Below are 26382 nucleotides of genomic sequence, written 5' to 3' on the forward strand. Positions count from 1 at the left end.
TATCATATGACATACACACTTTCCCAGCTAGTTTTCGAAGAATAAATTAATTCTACCGAACCATTAGTTATTTTCTTTGCAAGATGTTGTGTTTTTGTCCACTTTTTGTCTTATGCATCTCAATTATATCCTTTTTTTACAAATTGTTTGAAATTGAACAGGCAATTTGTTTAATTTTGTTTTAAGATTTCAGTCATTTTACAAAATAACTAGGTATTTTTAGTCATTTTATATAATGCTGTCAAGGGTAGGCATTTTATGAATTGCCTGAAAATTCAGTCATTTTACAAAATGTCTAAATTTAGAAAATGCCTGTAACATATATACCATTTACCTGGTTCACTTGAAATTAACATTTGTCGGGGAAATAAAGGAAAGGGCTATTTCAAATTAAATAATACGTACTTGCAGCTGAATCATACAAGATGAAAAAAAAAATATTTGATAAAAAAAAACCCGAATATTTAAAAATAAAAAAAAAGCTTAGCAATATTGTAGGATTTGTTTGAAATAGAGGTAAGGGCGACTACTATTAAATATAGTAAAATCGTAGCAAACTATGAAATAGATAAAAGTGTTAAATTAGAGCATCAAAGCCTATTAATAAAATTTATGATAGTAGCCTTGTGAAAAATAAACATAAACTTCCAAACATAACAGATCCAATCAAAATTACTGATTAGAAGAGAATCTTAATAATTTTTATCCTGATGAAATAAAAGGAGCATATTTTAGAATTCATTCATACATTTTTGTATTATTCAAAAATTATCAGTCAATATGTGTTCTACAGGGATCACCAGTCCTTCACCTTTCATCTAATACCTTAACTATTAAAATATATTCTACATAGTTTTATATTTACACCTATGCGTAGGAACTATTTTGTTTTGAATCTGTACTACTTTCCAGTATGTTCTTTTTTGACCGGGCCCGATTTGGTGGTGTTACATCTTATAGCGTCTATCCAAATTAGTTTTGCAAAGAAATTCCGCTCAAACCGGTGCTAGGGGCCGTTTTAAACTTGCAGTGAGTTGTTTTGCTCCGTGTTGAAGGCCTCACTGTGACTTTGAGATGAAGAACAGCAATAAAAGCGCTGTTCCTTTGCTTTTTGTGTGTTTTTTTTTGTGTATGTACATATTTTGTGTCATGGATGGATACCTCATATCCTTTGGATTTCCATTACATATAAAATCAAGGGTTAAATGGATTGAAGAGGGTGAACAAAAATACAAAAGATTTTTTGGGTTTAGAGAAATCCAGACAAGCAAAAGTACTTCTGCTTTAATAGAGAGTGTAGGCAATATTATTGACGACCAAGGTAAATTTTAGAAATGGAAAGGGATTATCATGGAAAATTATATACTTCAACTAAGCCAAATTTACAGGCAGACAAGAATATTTGTATAACATTTGTTGTAAATTTTATAAAATGGACACATAGAGGTTTAAGAATAGTAAAAAGATATACACTGCATCATTGCTTGTCCAACCACATCAGCATTTTGGGTAATAACAACAAAATTATCCCACCTCAGATTGTTACCAGTATGATTGAATCAGTTTGTGTGCAGAGTGACTACTACTGATCTAACTAAGTCTAGTACATAGTTGAATGAAACCATGTTTTCCATTCGTTTGATGTGTTTGAGCATTTGACTTTGCCATTTGATAAGGGACTTTCCGTTTTGAATTTTCCAAGGAGTTCGATATTTTTGTAATTTTACTATTCACCATAATGGGACTCCATAATTCTGATGAAAATATTCCTGAATACGTTAAATTCATTCATCAGTCTGGTGCCGTCATTATTATATATGAAAGCATCGGACAAAGTATAACAAAGATTTCACAATATATAAGCAAAGACTGAAAATAACCCCAAAAGGGTGTCACTGATAACCAGATGACATTTGGATCATGCTTGCTGGCAATGCTATTTAAGTATATCCAGTCATGCCAGTGCCTCATTTTACTCATATGAATTAAAAAAAATGTATACGTAGAAGTAGAAGTCAAAGTGATTTATCATTTTGCTTCAATATAGGCGGTGCAGGCAAATATATTTATGAACTAACACTGTGATACATTTGAAAGTCCAGGCTTTAAACATGGCCAGGTCAACCTTAAAAATGGCAGATGCTAGTTTTCTGCTTATGTCAACTGATGACTAGTCTTTGTTAAGATATAAGCTTGAAAACTATCACATTTATAAAAATATTCAGTATGTTGGTCATGAATAAAGCAAGGTGCATATTCTTGCGCATAATTACGTTTATATCCACATTAGCATTCTATATGATATTTAGTGAAACAAAATGTTATATATCGTAAGATTGATGCTTCCCATAAAACGCATTAAACCACCTTTTCATAAATTCCCATGATAGATGCATTTTGCTTTTCTAATAAGTCAATGGAGACATGCATGCATTTACATACATCTTCCAAGACATTCAATCTTTAAAAAGGATACATATTTTAAAGTAATTTATAATCTGGTAATCGGTTTCTGAAAACAAATGATAAAGTGGTTGAGAAAAGTGTGAAGGATAGTGAAAAACAGTACAGTGCAAAAAATATTGATACTTGAGATATAACAAGCTGTGATAAATAATTAAATCAACTCTTTCACAATCGTCATCATTACTTTTGCTTTGTCTTCTTTTAACTGCCAACAGCGCTCACAGTGATTTGATCATAATATTTCACACCAGTACAATACAAATAAGAATATACTAGAATGAGTAAAAATGACTAGCGCTAATTATTAATATCGAGAGAGATGAAAAGTTTTATCTATTATATTTAAAACGAATTTAAAGTCACGTGTGAAAGATTATTTGAATAAGACAACAACTTTTGTATTTGCCAAATACCCAAAACATATATAAATGAGATATTACATACATATATCAAAATATTATAATGTTATATTGATTTGATAATTAAAATGATATTCTATGTGGAAATTTTATCAAGATGGAAATCACTTTAAATCATATGGAAACAGTATAGATGTCAATAGACTTTCGTTATTTCTTCTGGTCGAATCTAACGATAGACATGAATTTGATATGTTTTTATACCTGGATTAACAAGATATATCTGAATGATCAATATTGGTAAATAATCCTAATTTTTAGATTAATTTCAATTGAGGCTGTATTTAGTTCTACTTTTTCAAAAATGATATCAATTGATTCAAAATACTATTTGACTTGCGTGATTTTCGACAAGCAATCGACTTTTTTTTATTAAGACACATAAGTTATCTTGACGACATTGGTTGACATGGGGCGTAGAGATAGTTTAAAAACTTAAAGGCTAAATCCAACAATGAATGTTAATTAACCATTTATATATAAATATAACCGAAATAGCAAGCTGTTCTGTTAGTACATTGTACTAACAGAACAGCTTGCTATTTCGGTCCGGATTATAAGTTTATATGCTATCACATCAGCTAATCTGAGAGTAAAAATATGTCAATGCTCATTGGAGATTTGGTCACTATATAATTCATTGAAATGTCAAATAATATATACAAAGTGATAAGGTTTAGCTGACTATAAAAACTGGTTTAACCCACCATTGTTTTTGGAAAATGCCTCTTCCAAGTCAGGAATATGGCAGGTTTTTTTTTCACTTGTCCCGTTGATTGATAGCGTTTGATTTTGTCAGTTTTAATGGACTTCTCCTTTTAAAATTTATCTTGGTGTTCGGTATTTTTGTTATACTTTTTTTTACTGGAAAGTATTTAATACTTTTTTATATCTCTAACCTCGCATTATTACGTATGTAGTGACTTTGAAGGGAATATGGGGACATGTGTCCATGAAATAAATGTGATTCGACTTAAAAACAAAGAGCACAAAACCTAAACCCTAGTCTACTAGTCTAGTCTAGGATCCGTTCAAAAATGTACAGAATGATATCAATCAACTCAATAGTGTTAACCCATATATATTATTGTGGTGAAATTAGGCGACAGTAGATTACCGAGTTTTCGTTAACCGATTAGCAAACATACAAAAACTGATGGAATCCCATAAGCTTCAAAAAGGAGCGAAACCGGGTTCGTCGACAGTGTAAGCGTCTCCTGATATACATGAATCACCTGCTGTGCAAATTCACACAAAATGTCACAATCGGTAAAATAAGAGATCAGACGACTACATAAGTATCATAATATCTAAGACGAAGAAAATATGTGCATAGTGAGTTTCACAGATTACGACGGATATGTTCCAATTGGCGTAACCACAATCCCGTCTTCTTTTCCTCGAATGCGTCCTACCGAATACGACTTACCACCGGGTTTGTACGTACATTTTAATATAATTCATTTGATCAAAACACATAATGCATAATATACACAAGCATATAAGTTATCCTTTACAGTGAAGATCATACAATGTCAGATAATTATGATTAAGTTAATTTTTATAATTTTAATAGTTGACCTATAATGGTATATTTTTACAAATTGTGTCTTGGATGGAGAGTTGTCTTATTGGCACTCATACCACATCTTCTTATATCTACTTATAATTACTACTAGTATTATCTAAAGAACAGTTTGAGCTTCCTGCTGCAAACGTATTCATGTGTGTTTTGTTTTATTTTAATAGTTACATTTTGAAGAAATTAAAAATAAAATGAAGCTAAAAGAACAAAATGTATATGGAAAAAAATCAAACTCAGTATAACTTTTTAGGGAGAAGAAAGGAAATTTTGGTCATTGGTGGTTTGTTCTAAATATCATTACATTAATATTCTACTTGATTCAAGGCAGATTGGAAGTAAAAAGCCAGATTTATAGGTTTCATCAGTAAAGCCTCATGATTTGTGAAAGTGTTGTTCAATAAAATCACAGAAAGTGCCAGCTATTCCATTCTCTCTCAAACTGTTCTTGTTTTTGTTTATGAATAGCTACATTGTTTGCAGTACAATATAGATTATATTAATGTTGCCTCGGTGTCTGTAGTGATAGAACATTTTTCAAGAATCGACTTGAAAAGATATAATATTTAGTACAAAGTAATATCTTATATTGTACAATAGAGTTTCTAACATCCAAAATACCAAATACAAACGTCTTACAGTTATAATAAATTGTTATGGTTGCTGTAGATGAGGTCTATGTATCAAAACTTTCCAACAGCATTTGTACTTTTTCACATTTCCACAATATGTGTATAATGGCTTCCGGTTGTAAATTACAAAACGTGCAAATTGGGCTTTGCATAAGTTTTATCTTTTCTAGGAAATAATTGGTAGTCAAAACGAAGTGATGTATCCTGTATTGGATGTATTGGAACAATTCTTCATTGGAGATTTAGCATTTTTAACAATTTTTTTTAGAATACCGTTTAACACATTCTGTTAAGCCATAATATTTCAAGAAATCTGTAAAAAAATCTCCTGGGATTTGACCAGAGAAAAACAAATCTCATGCTTAATATAATAAATCATTTACAATGCGTACACCTTTGTCATACCAGTCTTTGTAAAACAAAACAAACTATCATTTTCTATTTCAATTTTCTCATTAAACCATAGTAGCATATTCAAAAAATATTTTGTCTATTGCATATCTAAAGTAATATATCTTTCCAGGCACTCAAGGCATCTTTCACATGATTTGTGCATACAGTCATACTATTTTATACGTTTTGGATACCTGTATTTTCCAGTAACTCAAAATTAGTCCCGTGGAAAGCAAGAATTTCCCGTAATTTTTCATTAGTGATCGACCTTCGAACCCATGTAGATTTCTGTGAGTTTGTGAAAGGTTTTAGACTCTTCCAAAATAATGTTCAACTAATGTTTCTCTTCTAAATCTCCAACAGGTTTTTGCCACACAAAACTAAAAAACAAGTTATAAAGTTTTTGAATATTTTTTTTGTCTGGATTTGGCAGTGATGTAAACAGATGGATTGTCTTTGACAATGTCAAAAGTTTTAGTTTTAATCACTATAATACGCCCTATTGGAGTAAAGTTTGTGCTGCTCCACTGTTTTAAAACAGATTCAATCTCCAATATTTTTATCATAATTTAATCGTATCATCTCAGATAAATCTAAATCAAAGTCTATTCCAGGGTATGAAAAATTACTGTTACCCCATGATAAGTTTACGCTTGTGCAAAGAACATTCTGATGTATTTCATTCTGCCAATCCGTACAACCTGGGTTCTACTGTAATTAATTTTTAGCCCTGAGTATTCCGGAAAAAAGTCTCAGGTTTCTTTCATGCTTGCCATTAGAGGTTCTTTTGATCCATCTAATATAATAGCAGTATCATATGCAAATTGAGACAATTTGTTTTTAATACCAACAGATTTTAAGCCTTTTATTTTCTTGTTGTTGCAAAGCTTATTAGCTGTCATTTAAGCACACAGTACAATTGCATTGTCTACAACCCTCTTCTTTGTTAAAAAAATCTGATAATTTACACCCTTGGTATATTGGAGTAGAAAACTCTTACCCAATTTCGAATATATAGTCCAAAATGAAAAAAAAAACTAAAATCCCATGTTAATGAATCGAATAAAATTGAGAATGGAAATGGGGAATGTGTCAAAGAGACAACAACCCGACCAAAGAGCAGACAACAGCCGAAGGCCACCAATGGGTCTTCAATGCAGCGAGAAAATCCCGCACCCGGAGGTGGTCCTCAGCTGGTCCCTAAATAAAATTGTGTGCTAGTTCAGTGAAAATGGACGTCACACTAAACTCCAAAACATATAAATGAACTAAAATTAAAAATACATACTAGACTAACAAAGGCCAGAGGCTCCTGACTTGGGACAGGCGCAAAAATGCGGCGGGGTTAAACATGTTTTGTGAGATCTCAACCCTCTCCCTATACCTCTAGCCAATGTAGAATAAAGAACCACATAGCAATACACACAGTAAAAGAAGTCCGAGTCCGATGTCAGAATAGGTAACAAAAGAAACTAAGCAAAATGACAATGGTACATAAATGAACAAAGGACTACCGGGTACTAGCAGTTACTGACATGTTAGCTCCAGACTTCAATTAACGGATTGAAAGATTATGTCTTCATCATATGAACGCTTTTTCAAAGTCTATGAAAGGAGAAGTCCCGATATATCAATTCATGTATCAATCTTGTGTTTTAAAGATCAAGATCAATCAAATTTCCAAATACTTGTTAAAATCGATTAGCAATCAATTCTGATGCAATTTTATAGGAAGTATTTCGGAGAGTAATTGGTCTCAAGTTTTTAAGAAACTGTCGATGCTTATCTCCTTTTTGGTGGACATGTGATTATACCTTGTCTCTGCGTAACAGATCTAGAGAGTTGACCTTTTTTTTTAAACCATAATTTTTAGATCTTACAACAGACAGATCAATTTTCCCCCAGAAAACTTGGGGAATTGAGCTGTAAAACTCAATTATTTCTGGACTTGTAGCATTTTTCATGGCTTCTAAAACATTTGATGCCTAATGTAGACAGATTGGTCCCTCTAGTTCTAGTTTATCTGACCCCTCATTTGTTATATTGTGAACATTGTATTTATCAAAATCAGTATCAAAATTCTTAATTTTATCTGTAACAATATTTTTTTTGAATGCAACTGTTTATACAAAATTGATCTCTTTGAGAATATCTTTTTGATAACTAATCATTTCTCCTTCATCTTTTTGTTCTTTGAGGATAATTTTATTTGTAAAGCTTCTAACTTCCAAACTACAAAAAAACTATTTACTAGGTTTTTCAACTTCTGAATTCCATATTGCCTTCGATCTCAGTTCACTTCCTCTTATTTTTTTCCTCTGATATCTTCAAGTTCTTGTTTTTTCCTTTAGATTCTGAGAGTCAGTATTGCTATTAATATATTCTTGTGCCCTTTGGATCTCTTTCATAAGATTTGTTACTTGTTCCTCTCTTTCTTCATTTTTTGTAACTACTGAATGTTGTAGTTTTACCCCTAATTTTAAGGTACAAGGTTTCCAGAAGTAATCCATTATCTATGCTTAACAAAAAATATGAATTCATAATGTTCTTATTTTCGGAAAGTGGTTAAGCTGAAACATGTATTTCATGTCATAATTTTTTATATTTATAGTGTCTAATTATGCTTGGTCGGAGACCAAAGAGTTATTAACTTCCATGGTCCTTTTTCCCTTTTCAAATCATTAGATAATAATTGTAAAATTGTGATGGAGTGATCTGATCGATAGCTTGATTTTATATATGAAGCTTATAATGAAGGTAATAACACATCAGATATGAGAAAGAAGTAACACCAAGACTGTTTCAGGGTGACTTTTTTCTCCAAGTATAACGTCTTCTATCTGGATTTAGTTGTCTGTATGGGTCATACTTTGATTTTCTCTAATTTTTGTGCTATTTTCACATTTCTTGATCGGTGTGAGAAAAATTATTTCTCCTCACTAGTAAAATATCTGTTCTCGACAAATGATTGGTCGAAATTTAATTATGACGTTAAATTTTCTTGGTTTCTTCTGAATTTCCTATTGTGACGTCATGAAAAAAGGCGACCATGCCTGATGACGTCACATATAAAGAACAGAACTTTCTGCAAATCTTTGAAACAGGAATGATAAAAATCATTAGAGAAACAGATTCCACCACTATAACTCGTGTATTACGACATTTCTCCACTCTCAACAGTTAAATTGTAATTATTTAAAAAGCTAAGCAAGCCTCGCGCTTTATATATGAAAATTTAACTGTCTCGAGTGGAGAAATATCGTAACACACTTGTTGCAGTGGTGAAATCTATATATCCATAATTTCTAATAATTTAAACCTGGCGTTATGGATTGTTTAGATTTTTAAAAGTAATTTTAATAATCTTTTCAGGATTAAGTACAAGATTAAATTCCCCATAGATTATGAAATACTTATTCTCAAACCTTCAACAATATCTGATGTATCTGATATTGTTTCATAGAAACCGGGATCGTCCATATAAGAATAATAAACTGTAATTAAAGTAAAATAATGATTTGCAATTGTAACGTTCGTTGCAAGATATATTCCATATAAATCTCTCTTGTCTTAATGAACTTGAAACTCAAAATTATTGTCAAAGTAAATTGCAACACCTGGAGTAAGTTGAAAATGAGCTAAAACTGCATTTGTATCCCCTTAGGTTATCAATATCATTTATTGTGATGAAGGAAATTGAAATTCTTCCAAACAATGTATATTACAATTCTTATCTCACAAGTTAGAAAAAGTATCTTTTCTTTTACCAATATCGCCTAAACCCTGGCAATTTACTGATACATTTAAATACCTTCCATAAATCATATACCTAATCAAATATGTGACAAAAAGCAAAAATAGAGACCAGATATCTTTTAGAATAAATATTAAGACTAAAGGCTGCTGAGTAAGACTGTATCTTGTATAACAGAAATTAAAAAAAAGTCCAACCTGGTCACCACTGCCTTGATACACATTTGGTGTTTTGAACCATTTTAACTAATACATAAATTTTAAAACTGTGGAATCAGTATATGTTTTAAATTGTTACACAATTTTGCTATGAAAAAAATCTACCGTATACCTTATCTTTCACATTGGTTATATAAGGGAGATAGTCACACTATTTATACCAAATTTTTCTATAACTTGTGAGATATACATGCACAGCATATTTTTTTTATGAAATATACTATATTAAATCGGTCTAGTGACCTTCTATATACGTTGAGATTAAATATTGGTTTGAAAAACACCAAATATTATTTTAAGTATATACATTATATACATAAAAGCAAATTTGAAGTGTACTACAGAACAGATATTTTTTGCCAATAAAACTAATATAGTAATGATATATAAAACATTTTTAAAGTACAAATAATTTCACTGTTAATATTAAGAAATTCAATTATCATCATTTTGGTTATTCCCATCTTTGGTTCTTTCATATTCAATTCTGTAGTTTATATCATCAAAAATGTCAAGATGATCTTTTGTTATCCCGTATACACAACCATTGTTATAGTATGTTGTATCAATGTCTTTATGGTGCCGTAGTCCCTTCAGTAGGTCTTTATTTTTAATTGTTATGTCATCATACACTTTCACATTATTCTTCAAATATTTCTTTTTCTTATAATTACTTTAATTTATTGTTCACAACTTTTACAATTACTGGTGGTTTTTCAGGTTTGTACGACTTAAGCCTGTGTATTGCCTTTATATCTCTCTTTTCCAGTTTCAGAATGAGGTCATCTTTCACTGTTTTTAAGAAAATCAGATTTTCATCATTATCTGTTGGATAGTTTACCATTTGGTGTTGAATTTTCGAGAAAATTGCTCGTTGTAATTCGCCATTGTCAAGGCTTCATATGATTTATTCATAGTATCCTCCATTTTTTCAGTTATTCTATTTAATCGAATATTATTATTGATAATTCCTTATTTTATTACTGTTTTTGTCTTTTGTTCTTTTTTTTGTCATGGCGTTGTCAGTTTATTTTCGATTTATGACTTTGAATGTCTATTTGGTATCTTTGATAAAATACGCATGATAACAAACATTTTTCGTTTTTTTTTTGTATTTCTTTCAAACAATGATTTTGCTTATTCATGTTTGTAAGCATGCGTTTTTTCTAAAAAACTTTATTTTTCCGATCTGATGATAGAAAAGAATAAAAAAATACATTCATTTTGCACTGGAGGATTTCAAAACCCATATGAAAATGGATTTTGGCTAGTACAAATGCATGTATACGTATATTTAAAATATTTCAACATTAATGTCATCATGCACTTAGCCAATAGATCCGTAATATTAACCAATGAACATATAACAACAAACAGTCAATGAAAACAAAATATTTTACGCGTTTCTGTCGGGGAAAGAATATAAACCCCGACCAATGTTTGATGGTTACTTTGTTTAATTATCATCACCCGGAAAAGTATATCCCTTAGTATTCTATTATATTTATAAATCACCCGGAAAAGTATATCCCTTAGTATTCTATTATATTTATAAAGATCTGAAGTTTAAATCAGAGTACTTTTTAATTCTATTTTGACAATAACATTATCTTGAATTCTACTTAATGTGGTTAATACTTAGAAAAAAGAATATACGATACTATTGTTTAATGTACAATGCACACCAACATGTTTATTATTTTTTTAATGTATTTAAATACATCAAATGTTTTGATGTATCGAAATATAATAGTTTGAATTCAGGGTGAAACTTTTACCGTTTTAACATTATCTGTGACTGTTAGAAACAAAAATGCAGCGGAAAATAAAATCTTATTTATGTAATTGTCTTTCATTGTAATTTTAATATAATCTTAGTTGTAATGTGACTGCGAATACGATCATAAATTTAAACGAAACAATTACGATTTTTAAATAAAAACTACTTGTTATTAATGAGATACTAGGTGTGCATTGTATTAAAACGTGTTTTATTTAACCTGTTGTTGTTGCGCATCATTTCTCTTAGCTGGGTGGTCCCACCTAAAAATTCAGTATAAGCTGTTTGGCAAGGTTCATTGTCATTTTTAATCTTATCGTCAAGTGACGTTCAGACTTTTTCCATGGTGAACACTTTTTAAGAAAGTGGCCAAGGTAGTTTTCTAATGTCAAACTGTCCGTATGAATAATGAAAAGTAATGGAACATTTAAACAAAGGATGTATTCTTATAACATCAATTTTATCACCACCAAAAACCAGGAGTCAGAGTTACTGTGAAACTGCGTTCTTCAGAAGCCTTGTGGTAAATCAATATGTCAATATCAGAATTGTATGCGACTGTCATACAAGTGCGAGGTTTAGCTAGCTATAAAACCAGGTTTAATCCACCATTTTGTACACAAGGAAATGCCTGTACCAAGTCAGGAATATGACATTTGTTCTCCATTCGTTTGATTTGTTTGAACTTTTTATTTTGCCATTTGATAAGGGACTTTCCGTTTTGAATTTTCCTTGGAGTTCGTTTTTTTTTTGGTTATTTTACTTTCTTCAGATGTGGATACTGAATAAACCATAGATAGTTAGAGTACTTTTAATCTAAGTCTCTTTCAAAGTCCAATAGTATAAAACCGTTCACCTCTCTACCCTTTGAAATAGTTTGTTTACGATATTTGCGATACGTTAAGTGGGCATGTTTATTTGCAGAAAATCGTCCATCGTATAGAACCAAGTGTGCTCCTTCTCTTACCGTTCATTTATTATTATGAGACCGACTTCCTACTGGAACTGCTTAGCAAGAATGTTAAGCTTGTTTTTAAATTTCAGTTGCGCTGTATAGATGATTCCTCTTAATATACAATAGTGGCTTAGTGAACAATAGCTTGTATGCAAATTGTCGTAAAAAATCACCGTGGGATCAAAACTGTATCGTATGCCCTTAAGTATAAGGTACCTATAGCGGTATTTTAAATTAAAAAAAAATATAATCAGTCGAAGAGAGGCGAAGGATACCAAAGGGACATTCAAGCTCATAAGTCGAAAAGAAACTGACAAAGCCATGGCTACAAAAATAAAAAGATAAGCAGACAAACAACAGTACACCAAACACATCATAGAAAACCAAAGACTGAGCAACACGAACCCCACCAAAAACTGGGGGTGGTATCAGGTGCTCCGGAATGGTAAGCAGATATTGCTCCACATGTGGCACCCATCGTGTTGCTTATGTTATCGAAATTATGCGGTTCCACAGAAAACGAAAGTATTAGCTTCCAATTAACCAGATAATAATAATTTCTAGTGTTGTCAACGGTTAATCGGTTAACCGGTTAACCGTCGGAAGGACCGAATATCGAATACCAGAAACGCTTACCGGTTAACCGGACCTGATAGATTTGATATAAATGTGTATTGAATGTGCATTAAAACATTTGGTTTAATTCTACAATGATCGTCGTGGTAATTAATTTGAAAGATCAATTGTCCAGTATTTTGATTGCTATTGTTAAACTTGAAAACATAAACAATTAATTAGCACATAGACAACTTGTCTATCAGCTCGGTGCAAGATCTTAAGTAAACACAATCAGCATACAGGTATTTTTAACAGTTGTATTAAGCCAATTAAAATTTAGGATTTACTTCATTATTACATCTTTTATTTAATATTGCGTAGACCTTCATCTACATATGCCACCTCCGTCGTCCAAGGCTTTGTGATACTTCTAAACGAAATGGCGACTCAAAAATGGTGAAATGCAAATCCACGTGAACGGAACTAATGCATAAATTCCAAATGTAATTCCAAAAACATTTATGGCCCCATTTGCAATATAAAAACAGAAGACCTGAACATCGCCCGGGATCGAGAGTTGAAATCATTTCTTCGAAAAGGACCTGAATATCGTCCCGCATCAATCATTTATTGAAACGAGTGTCTAAACATCATCAACGACTCACTCCATACTTACTGTATACATTTTTGTTGTTTAACTTTTGGATTAAACGAGAAAAATCTGACAAAAATCCTTAGATTCTTTTTCATTTCATTAAAAAAACCTTTTTGCTACCTCTTTACGAATGAACCGAATCACACGAAAGTTCAAACTATGTATTGGCCATCGAAGATTCACAAAACACCTTAGAAATAAAGATTTATTTCATCTGCAAGCCATTGCTTCATTACTTAACTGTCTATTATACTTACTAGTACATTTGGTACAATAAAACATTTTGTAATATTTTTTTTCAAATAATTCACATACCTAATCAATGTGCATTTAAAAAGTCAGAACGTAAATATATATGTCCAAACTCTTTTAGTTCATATTTTAGTAATAACAACAAACAAAAGAAATATGTCAATAGGACCTGCTTTGATGTGACAACTGCGCTTGAATTTTTACTAGATAACATATGTGTTCGTTATGGAGATTCCGTATATAGCCAAGTTATTGAAATTCCAAAGAGGACTAACTGTGCAACACTGTTTGCAGACCTGTATTGTTTAGAATCAATGTATGCCTAATACTAACAATGAATACTGCCCTTTTCTGGATGTTGATATCTATATCTTTAACTGGAAGCTTAATACTAAAATTTACGGAATTAGATAATTATTTTCATTTACTATTTTTAATTATCTGATTTAAGATGTTGACGTTCCCTTGGCACCATCGTATGGTGTTTATCTATGTATTTCTAAAAAAATATTTCACTACAATACACTCACGAAGGGTTATTGACATCACAAACTTGTCAAAACTTTTACTAAATTTTATCATCGGTACAAGGACATTATTCGGAAATATAAATCAACGCGCAGACATCTTATACGTTCAGGTATTTCACATCCCGATTTTATTGTAATATTCTAGGCAAAGAATAAAAATGTCGTCATTCACCTCAACAGGTTAACCAAACCTTTCAATAGACTTATTCACAAGAGATTTAGTTACGATACTGTGAAGTCACTAAATATGGCATTTTTGGAATTAATATTGATTCACTCATAGGGTCTCTGGTTCGGAAATAAAAACATTTATTCTAAAACCAGTTGTTGGCATGATACGGGGGATGTTCTTCTCGTATAATTTACGATGACATGACACTAAAGGGAAGGGTTAAGATTGATTTTCATATGATGAAGACATAATCTTTCGATATCCTTGGCATCTCAATTTTTATGTTAGTTTAGTCATTATGACATCAGGAATGCTCTGATGAAGCTGTTATACGTAACCAGTCTTGCCGTTGGGTTTTTCGATTGAATTATTTCACATTTTGTCATATCGGACCCTTTAATAGGTATAATATTGCATTGGTTTTTAAGATTGTTAAAGGTCAAACGGTGACCTATAGTTGTTTACATCGAAGTAATTTGTTCCTGGTGGATAGTTGTATCAGTGGCAATCATACGACATCTTCTTATTTTTATGTTGTCATCTTTGCTATTTTTTTTTTATAGAGAGAAATCGGTCGCAATGGTTAAGCAATTAAGGTGTCCCAGAACTGAAAATAAATCTACATTATTCAGCTCATAAAATTAACAACAGAACTCTATTCTAACATTATATAGAATTTCATTTTAAAGACTTTTACATTTTTCAAGTGAAAGCAATATAATTAAATCTATTATCCTTGTACTTGTATATTCAACAACGTTATAGGTTTAAATCATTTAAATGATCATGTTTGTTCATTTGTTCAAAAACAATAACCAAACTTGAAAAATGTCGTACACAGCCGTTGTATGTTTCATGTTATTACATATAGGATACAAAATTTGCATTTACAAATATAATAGCTATATACGGTGACATTTATCTGCATAGCTTCTTTTATGAAAAAATCCAATGTCTACATTTTGTCATTCTTTGTTATTCAAAAACACTGAACCAAATCATGACCAACTGGACCAAACTATGACAAAATCACTGTACTAAACGCTCCTCGATATGGCATTACTACCCGTGATCTCTTTCAGTGTGAAAACTGATAAACCTATGTTTTTGTAAATTTTAGATGTTAATCAATTTTTTATTTATAATATTTTGCCGCTATAAAATGTTTTGGTAAATTTGATATGTTAATCAAATTATGAATCATACTATTTTATTTTAACATTTACTGTCGGAAATTCAATTAGGGTATTTTTTCCTGTTCAGTGTAATCCGGTGTCAAGTCCGATATAGGTCAAATAAACGTGCTAAAAAGATACAATACTCATATTTTGTCCACCAGACTCGCTATCCGTTAGCTACCATTACATTTATTATTGCATGTACTAAGATCTCTGCTACTTGATATATTTACATTAAAGGGAATAATAAAAAGGTATATTTTCAAACAGATACATTCTTATCGTAAGTACTATATAACAAGTATTCTCTTTAAAACATATCCGACGCCTTCAGATGGTAATAAATCAAAGCATAATTTTTTGTCATGTTTAAATGCATGTAAAATTAAGACAAAATAAGATATATTCAATGTAACCCGTAACAATTTGAATAATACACGGTTTTAGAACAGAGAAGAAATGTCAATTATAACCATACAGTAAATAAGTAAGTATATTGATATTATAGTGAAATATATATTGTAAATCAAACAATATCATTTTCACATTAAAATATTAAAACACCGGCACATTGTACCTATATGTCACTTAATCTAAATTAGAATAACAAAATAGATTCAGAAAATTAAGCAGTAAAGTAATATAGTTATGGGTTGTTATAAAGGAATTCTCGTCGTTTTCTAAAAGCTTGAAAGAGAGGCAAAAGACACCAAAGGGACATTGAAACTCAAAAGTCGAAAATTAACTGACAAAGCCATGGCAAAACAGAAAATACAAACAACAGTATACAAAACACAACATAGTAACTAAAGACTGAGCAGCATAAACCCCACTTACAACTGGGGTGACCTCAGGTGCTCCGGAAGGGTAAGCATATCCTGATCCACATGTGACACCCGTCGTGCTAACTCATGTAAGTACAAAACCCGGTGATAAGTCTAATTCGTTGAAACAGAGGACGGGATTGTGGTTACGACTATAGGAACATAACCGTCGTCATCTGTGAAAGAGATATTCTATAACAGTCAATCAACTTGTGATGGCGTCCGTATAATTTTTGAAGGGATTATTTCAACTTCACCACTTCACCACTTGGAACACTTGGTTTAATTGCCTCCTTGTGAGCAGCAAATTTCTATCAAGAAAATCTTCTTAGATAACGCTAGTCCTGGAATATCTTATCAACTAGGAAATATATACTCCATATGCTACAAAGAAATGGAAAGTTCACCCATGGAAATTTGAAATCATATCTTTTGTCGTAAATTCTTGTTGTCAACCACTTTCATTGTCAATTTCTAGATGTAATCAAGATATTAATTGTATTAAATGTAACATAGAAATAGTTGTACTGTTACTTTTGATAACTTTGGCTACTTTTTCTCACATCAGATTATAATTTACTACCTTATAATCCCTAGATTTGCATTATTTGTGAGGTGACGTCAGTTTTGATCCAGTTTTCTATAATTTATGACAGTTTTTAGCATAATTTATTCCAGACGCAACCCCTGATCCAGAATTATTATTATTATTATATATTTGTCCAGGGATTCAATATAAAATCTTGGTTAAAGAACATTTCTAGATCATATTATAAATTTTTCAAATCAGAAAAATGACAAAATCATCAAATTTGGACAAATCTCCAAAATGTGCTGACTTTGGAGCCTGTAACGTACTATTAAAACATTAAAACTTTTGAAAGTAATCCTTTTAAGAATCCAATTGCTGCCGCTTTGATAGTTTATGACCTGCTAGTAAAATTGAGAATGGAAATGGGGAATGTGTCAAAGAGACAACAACCCGACCAAAGAGCAGAAAACAGCCCAAGGCCACCAATGGGTCCTCAACACAGCCAGAAAATCCCGCAACCCGGAGGCGGGCTTCAGCTGGCCCCTAAACTAAAATGTGTACTAGTTCAGTGAAAATGTGCCTTTCAAGGCATCTGTGTATTATGTCCTTACGTCATATATGCGTTGTTTGTCTATTCATGAATATTTCACCGAAAATGATTTTAATTATAGTATTATTCTCTAGATATCTTCTTTCTTTTTGGGGGCTCATCGATTATGTGTATCTATCTTAGTTCCATTTAAAAAAGCAGTAATACTACGCCGTTTTGTGACAACTTTATGTAATGTCAAGAGTTCAATATGTCACCAAACCTTACAATCGGAATACGAGGACGCTTTACTAAATTTTCCGTTAGGTTATCAGATGAACCCCTTATCGAACTAGTTGTGAGCTTTTCTTTGTTATGCTTTTGTGAAAACGTTTTTTCATGATTATCTTAAAAGTGCTTATGGTGCCTTTTTCAAACACTTATCTTACTGATTGTAATGGTAATAAAATAATGACTATGATAATTCGTAGATAAAAAATTCTGTTTTATTGTTGTAGTTATGGGTTGTATGAATCTTTGTACGTTGGTAGATTCCTTTGCAAGAGTAAAAAAGAAAATATTTCCCCATGGATACAGAATCGAGCTTAAGGAATTACTACAGTTAGCCTGGCCGATTGTAAGTAAAGAAATAAGAAACTCGCATTTGGTGGAGTACACCCCTCAAATCGTGATTATTTGTCTAATAAAAACGTTTCATTGATTGACTTATGGGTAAAAGTCAACAATTCAAATTATAATAATTAATGACAGCAGAACATATATTTCAATCGGAAGAAAGGAGGGTAGTTTTGAAAACTATAGGAAAACTTATGCGTATGATATGTAGCAAAAAGTATAAAAAAATACCGAAATTCAAGGTAAATTCAAAAAGGGGACGTCCATAAAAACTGACAAAATCAAACATTGGGCTTTATCAACCAATGCCTCGATCCATAATGGATCGAATGAACAACTGTCATATTCCTGACTTGGTACAGGTTTTTTCCGAAATAAATGATGGATTAAACCTGGTTTAATAGCTAGCTAATCCTCCCTCTTCTATGGCAGTTGTTTATAGTTCTGTGATGTTGACACAATTAAGTGAACTTTCAACAACACAAATGACAAAAATTAAAACAAACGTATAAATAAATCAAACAAAGACGCCAACAAAAAGGTATGTTGGAGTGGATAATAAATTGAATAAAAACGCAAAAAAAAAGAAGAAAAACTAGATGCAAAAATAAAAAGTTTTTGTACTTGATAGTAAATTTGACAGTGTCCATCAAAAAAGAAATGATAAATTGATTAATTAATTAAGTCCTTGTCATCCAGTGGAACATATTCAGCAGTAAAAACTTGATTCTAATCATAATTGAATGCTGTTTTACTGCACGTTGTTTTAATACGCGAATAACAATCCGATAAGTGATACATGAGCTCAATTTCGATTTAAACATTGATTATTCACCTAGGCCAGCATATACCAAGTGCTCTTTATGAAGTTGTGTTTTTCTTTTCAGACAATAGAGACCCTTTTACAGTACTTAATACTATCTGTAAGTTTGTTGTTTTGTGGTCATCTTGGAAAAGAAGCATTAGATGGAGTTCAGTTAGCTATCACAGTAAGAATATACTTTTAACAATTAATATATATGACAAACATTTTTGGAAAAATATCTCAGTAAAAAGGTTGACTTCTATATGATATGTCATTTGAGCACTTTTGGGAAAATCGGGAATCAATCCCTCAATCATCCGTTTTCCTTTGAGTTCGGTATTTTTGTTATTTCACTTTTGTAAGTTTTCTTATATTCAATTTTAGTCGTTCATTTTTACAACTATGTTTAATCAAATCCACTTTTAAAAGAAGGCATAAGAATGTTTTTAAACAAATCTAACTTGTATATCATGTGCCAAACAAATTGCTAATCAATAATAATGACATAAAGACTGTGAGTACAACAATCGTCTGATAGGAATATTAAAATGTTGAAAATTTAAAGGAGTAAAGCTTCGTATCTTTATAGAGCACCGGATTTATTCCTAGGGTTTTTGTGGAATTGATGTTGTTTAGTTTTTAGTCAAATATTGTTTCTCTTTTTCTTGTTTTCCTCTCAATCATGAAGTCATTTCAAATCTATTAAACCGGAAGCCTACAAAATGCTAGTAAACGATTCCATTATTACACGTGCCTTGCACTCAAGCGAAAATCCCCAAGATTTAATCTAAGCATACAAGCTCTTATAAGATATCTTATGATTTGGACATGCAAGTATATACTGTTTCTCATACATACTTAATTACCCCCGTTATTTGTTTTAACATTTATGCTGTTATTTACAAACCAACAACTATTACTCTCAACGCTTCTAGCTGGCGTTACAGAGTAGTACTTTTAGCCTTACCCCGTAGAACTTTTAGCCTTACAGAGTAGTACTTTCAGCGTTGCAGAGTAGTACTTTCAGCGTTACAGAGTAGTACTGTAACGGTACAGAGTAGTACTTTAGTCGCAGAGTAGTACTTAAGGGCCATAAAGTAGTACTTGAGCGTTACAGAGTAGTACTTTCAGCGTTAAAGAGTAGTACTTTAGCGCTACTGAATAGTACTTTTAGCGTTACAAAGTAGTACTTTTAGCGTTACATAGTAGTACGTTAGCGTTACAGAGTAGCACTTTAGCGTTACAGAATAGTACTTTAAGCGTTACAGAGTAGTATTTTCAGCGTTAAAGAGTAGTACTTTCATTGCGTTTTCTAAATTGTAGACTATAAATGTAATTGGTTCATCTGTGATCATTGGTCTGTCTACCGCATTCGATACTTTATTCTCACAGGTATGTTTGATCATAAATAATTAAATTGTTTCCTTGTTCATAGTTTTTTTCTGTCGTAGTGAAAATTAAATGTGATTTTTTTTATGTAGAAAATATTATGAAATCAAATAAGTTTGAACCGTTAGTCTGACGATTGATTTTGTTGCTTGGATACATATATATTCAGTATCTTGCGGGTTACATGTCAACCATATTTAAAACGAGAACATTCCAAATTCGAGACGAGACCATAACATATTCAAGACGGGAACATACCATATTCCAGAAGACAACATACCATATTCGAGACAACAATATGGGAATGTGATGCGAACCTGACCTTGTTATGTTCGACATCGGATTTCTTAAAAGATTGATCATACAGGATTACAGTACTTAAAAAAGCATACCATTATAAAACATAACAGATTTCTTACTTTAAGCCGAGCAGTCGAAACCCTTGTTATGTAAAAATGCAGAAAGGACAGATTGGGAAAATAAAGTGAAAATTGTTTTATTTAATTAGATCCAACTGGGAATCAGTCAACTAATTTATAGAATCAGGCTAACACGAAACGTCTCACGGGGAAGATATTATTTGATCGCCACATATCAAATTTAGTGTTAGTGACACGTGATGTGGTAACATATCTTCTGTTACGATAAAACATAAGACCTTCAGAACCAAAAAACACAGAAAACGGAAAGATCAACACAACTAATCCCTAGAAATGAAAAAAACAAAACACCACACATATATTTTTCCATTCTTGCACTGAATAGATCGTCTGATTATCGAGTAATGATTTTCTGTCTGCGATAACGGAATAAAACAATTTTTTTTCTTGCAGACATTTGGAAGTAACAACACGAATAATGTTGGTCTCATTCTACAACGAGGCAAGTTTACCGTGATTGAGAGAACTAAATATTGTGAATTGTAGTTTATGTATCTACATTGTGGCTGTTCGTTCGTCAATTTGTTTTAGCTAGTTTTGTGTATGTAGACAAGCGTATTGAAAACTCTTACTCTTTTTATTTTATTGTTTATTTAAAAAATGAAACTTCTACTTCAAAGGATTATTTCTAGAATGTGCATCAATCTTTCTCCATATTCTTTTTTATGAAAAGATCAGTAATTTTCTTTTTCTGTGTCAAGTGAAGGATTAATCATTGCTTTTCATAAGAATAGTGCAGGTTATTTAGGTCGTTCCTATTCTAGGTCTGTTGGATAATGAGGGATCAATTATTACGAATCAATGATTGCGGGTAATGAGGACGTTAAATATGATGCCACGCTCTTAAAATATTAGAAAACAGTTGCAACAACTATTTAAGGTCGAAGGTGGCATGTTAAAAGGTGAATGTTTGAGCTTGTACTTTTGCCATTTGATTGGTGACTTTCCGGTTTTGGTTTTTCTTGGTGTTCGGTATTTTTGTTGTTTTACTTTTTTACATACATGATACCTTCATGGCAACTACTCTCTGTGTAAAATATTTTCTAAAATATCCAATGTTACTCACTTTATGGAGCACCATCTATATATAGCTATTTAAAGTCAAAATCAATCTGAAAATTAGCCATTTCAACAGTTTTAAGCTGACAAATACCAGTGTTATCAACATATAACTGTTTTATTGGTAATAATATGTTTTAATACTGTATTTCAACAGTCAAAATATGTTAATACCTGAAGTTTTGGTCTAAATATCCGAAGTTTTACGAAACTGCTAAAATTGTGAAATTTTTCTATTTTTTAAAAGTCTATATTTTCAAAAGTGGCAAACATATTTTAATGTCATTTATTTTTTCTTAAACCCTAATCATATATCTATAAAATATAAAAAAATCCAATTTCGGCAAATGATCATAGTACTCAAATTTTTAGTTAGAAAAGAATTGTTGTTCAGCAGGTGTAGCCTATATTAATGATATTTCTCTTATTTGGACCCGTCAATAATCCCTCTCTGGGGCCCCAACCTTGTAGGATAAAAATACATGATGCACAACTTAAATATTTAATTAGTATCTCATACAACTTTCACAGTAAACCCTTTAGTGGTTGTGGAGGAGTTGCGAACAGAAGGTACAAATGTAGTTGCACTACACCACTACTGATTTTCTCCTGATTTTTGGTCCAAATATTCCCCCATAAACCCGCAATAGATAAAAAAAAAAAAAAAAAAAATGGTGCACAATTTCACAACCCTCACAAGACATATCATTAGTTAGGTTTAAATCTATTTTGTACTTTAATAGGACTTAAGGATTGTAGATATATTACAAACAAACAGACGGACAGACAGAGACAGACAGACCGTCATTATGAATATTATATATCCCCAGCTATCACTAGCATGGGTATAATAAGTCTCTTCACAAACAAGGCAAATGGATCCAGGACAGCCAATAATTACAGGTCAAACTAGACCTTCTGGCCTGTTAAATAATTTGTTTAAAGAAGAATGCTGAGTGAATATGGTTGGTTTACTATTGTGGATACTCGTATCAATATTTCCAATGGGATAAGACATGTGGAGAAAATTTATCAAATCACCAATAACTATATCTGAATTATAAAAGAGGGATATGTTGTATAGATTCATGACACAAAATCTTTATATTTACTTGATTAAATCTCAGCAAATTAATAGAGCTTTTGCTGCTGTTCTTCATCTAAAAGTCAATGTGATGCTTTCATGTACATAGCATAACATGTTTCAATCATTTTCATTTTATATTAATTTAGAATACATATATCTAGGCAATTGATACTGGAAAGTAAAACACTAATACAATGACGGTGGCATTTTGTTGTAGTTACCGGTACACTGTACTGTTTTTGCAACCAGAATGAATGTAAAGTTGAAATGTCTATGCTATCTGTATAATAATATATGTTGCCATGTCTGCAGAAACAGCATGTACCGGTATGTCATCACTTGACATTCTGCCAAGGTGTTTTACAAATCTTCGTCATCAACTACATTCAAATTCTCTCGATCCAAGTTTGACAAATTTGGCAAATACACTCCAAACTTGAGATATGGTAACCACTCATCAGAGTTAAACTTCTTTGTTTCATCATCGTTTCTAAATTATTAAAGGTTTGATAAAAAATTGGTCTTTTTTCTGTAGCATTGCATTGTACGTATATATCATGTAAACATTCCTTAACCATACTACTAAAACATTTAAATGGCTTATAGAATTCGTAAAAGATCATCCTTCTGCAATATTCAAATTAGCTATCAAAACTGATAATAGCAAAATCTTTGTGCACCTGAAAATAGGCTACACATGTCACATTCAAGAGAAGTTTCATTTTGTAATAACTGTTTTCTTTGTTGGCATATATATACATGCTTGTCTATGCATATATGATATTCTATGAAGTGATGTTTTTGTTTAAACCTTTAAGCAATTTCGCTCTGGACAAGCAAAGAATGGATCAGCATCTGAATTATCAGCAGTGTCGGCTATTACATTTGCTCTATGAAAATAGTCAGTTTCTGCTGTTTCATTATATCCCCCATCTAATTTGTCTTCGTTATAAGTGTAATTAACAGATCCTAGTAAGAAAGTTTCTTCTTAATAAATGGTATTTGTACCTACAAAAAAAGTAACCATATTATCATAATATATGGAACTGATTAAGCATAACGTAGGCAAATATTGATAAAATGATCAAAGAATAGTGTTCTAGCTTAATACAAAGTTTTTCGTTTCTCAAAAATGACCCGAGAAATATTGTTGTCTCAAATAGACTAGACATTTTACTGACACTGCTTTTTTGTTAAGAACAATACAAGGGTAACTACTAGTGGAGCACGATAAGCTTACCCTCCCCAAGTACTTGAGTACCTTCTCTCAATATAGTTTTTTATGGAGTTTGTATTGATAACTTCAAACTATGATTCTTATTCTTATGCAATTCATTTGAAATGTGAGTAAATGCCCTGTACGCATTTTTAATTTTTCTACATTTTTAAAGTGTGGTTTTTACCTTAATTTTTTTTATGGGTTGGAAAAACTGGCAAAAATTCCAAAAAGGGGGAAAAGGGGGTGGGGGTGGGGGGTCGGGTAATAGGAAACACAAATCATGGATCTGCTCAAGATTTGTTGTTTTTCTTTGACGATTCTATACTAATGTACAGTTTAACATGCTACTGCTTTCGAGAAAGTCTCCATGCTTACAATAGCAATTGGTTATAATTTTATCTGATCATTCATAAAAATATACAGATATGTGATAACCCATATCAAATTCATGAATGTGTGTCAGTTAATTTTAACAAGCAAATTCCACAGTACTGACCTGGACCTGAAATAACTATAGATAAAAATCATCAAAAATTTGGTCCACCAAGACGATCATATTTTCATTGATTGGTATAAAATCCTATTTAGACGAATCAAGGTTTCTTCCTTTATCAGTTAATGTTTCTAAAAGTTGGTACAAGTAGGAGAAACAGGGGAAACAAATCTTAGTTCATATTCTGTGGAAAATGTAATTAAAAATCATAAAACTTGATATGAGCAAATTTTTACAGATCATTGTGATGTGAGGCTGGTCCTGGATACTTCGTACACATGATATATGTAGTAAAAAAATTGCAAAAAGAAACAATGAGAGGAAGCAATAAAAATCTATAAATTGAAAATTGAAAAAAAAAGAAAATGTATAAGACAAATATATTTCTGTATGGATTATATTAATACCAATATCAATCGGGTGGGAAATAATTTAAAGAACTTTTTACCATAATTTTGTTGAAAACAAATTATTTGTTGCAGAAAGTTTATAAGAAAATAAGTAATTTCTTTGCCTAAGATTTAAGATCATTTCCCCTTACATGAAAACATTTTATTTAAATCAGCCTATGGCAAAAATAAATGATTTACAGAAACATTGAAAAATTAATATTTGATCCAAAAATCGTCCAAGCTCAATAACACACCCCTTTTTTCCCCCAAAAAAAATCAAATGGTCCTTAGTGATCTATCTATCTGTATACGTATGGAGAGAGGGTGTATTTTTACTTGTTGCTATGTTGATGACCTCTCTCTTGTCTCCATCTAATAGGCCTTGTAGACTATCGGAGAAGCACACCTGTCTACTCAGACTACTGTTGCCTTGCTGGAAGCTGGATGTTCTAGGTAGCAACATTTCAGTTAACTTCAGCTTCCTCTCCGATAAATGCCAGAAATAGTCTCTGTGCTGCTGGCATATATTTGACTGAAGCAATTTAGTATCAATATTAAAATATGAAAATAAGTAAACTTTTTTGGTTCACTTTGACTTCTTTCCAGACACTGCAGTCGAATCAAATGTATATGTGTGTTCTTATTTCATTGTGAAATAGGAATTGTGAGTGTGTCATAGTCATAATTTGAATATTTTCCCCAAGAAATACCAGAAAATATGAGTAGTCACTTTTTTTGTTCTCATTCTCGATGACAGACAACTTATGGTAACATTATGTTTTCATAACGGCGAGTGTAAATCAGGGGAGATAACGCATAGAACACCTGTGAATGGTTTTTTTCCCAATTTCAGAGATTTTAAGGTCATTATACATAAAAATAATGACATTATGTATGTAAAATGTGTCGTGCAGTAACTTTGTGTAATTCAGATCGTAAGTGATCATAGCTTAGGGTTAATGGGTTCTAATTAGAATTTGCAAAATTCAGAAAAATTTCAAAAATATAAAAATATTTTGAAAGTTCCGACATGCCATTTGGACAACATTTTGGATTTTGTATGGTTTCCTGGTAGACTGGCTCTTGATTTGTTCCTCTGAATATGAATGGATTAATCTCCAGAAATTATTTTGCACTAAGACAAGTCTTTTTAATTATTTAAAAATTTCTGTGTATCACAATTTTTAAAGTGAGTGTGAAACGTGATTTTATCAACAATGGTCGTAATTTTGAATATGTTACAAAATTTTCATAAAAAACATCAAAATGATACGTTTAAGTGTTTTTAGTTTTCTGAATTAAAAACATATATTCCAAATCAAAATCAAAGTTTTATTGTTACCGAAGCTAATTAATTTAGGTTTAAAATTCCCATCGACGCAAGATGAAGCAATACATGTACTTTTTTCAAAGTGTTTTATGTTGTCACAAAA

The 26382-nt window shown here is 31.5% G+C and overlaps 1 protein-coding gene across 1 annotated transcript in view; it reads left to right on the forward strand.

The window, feature by feature from the left end:
* The first annotated feature begins 17162 nt into the window (after positions 1-17162).
* LOC127702875 (multidrug and toxin extrusion protein 2-like) overlaps positions 17163-26382 on the forward strand; it is a 30988-nt gene continuing 21768 nt past the window's right edge. The window contains exons 1-4 of the mRNA XM_052207178.1: positions 17163-17222; positions 18953-19054; positions 20194-20262; positions 21093-21141. Coding sequence (XP_052063138.1) covers positions 17163-17222; positions 18953-19054; positions 20194-20262; positions 21093-21141 — 280 coding nt within the window. The remainder of the gene's footprint in view (positions 17223-18952; positions 19055-20193; positions 20263-21092; positions 21142-26382) is intronic.

Source organism: Mytilus californianus, unplaced genomic scaffold, assembly GCF_021869535.1.
Source record: "Mytilus californianus isolate M0D057914Y unplaced genomic scaffold, xbMytCali1.0.p SCAF_5, whole genome shotgun sequence".
Lineage (NCBI taxonomy): Eukaryota > Metazoa > Mollusca > Bivalvia > Mytilida > Mytilidae > Mytilus > Mytilus californianus.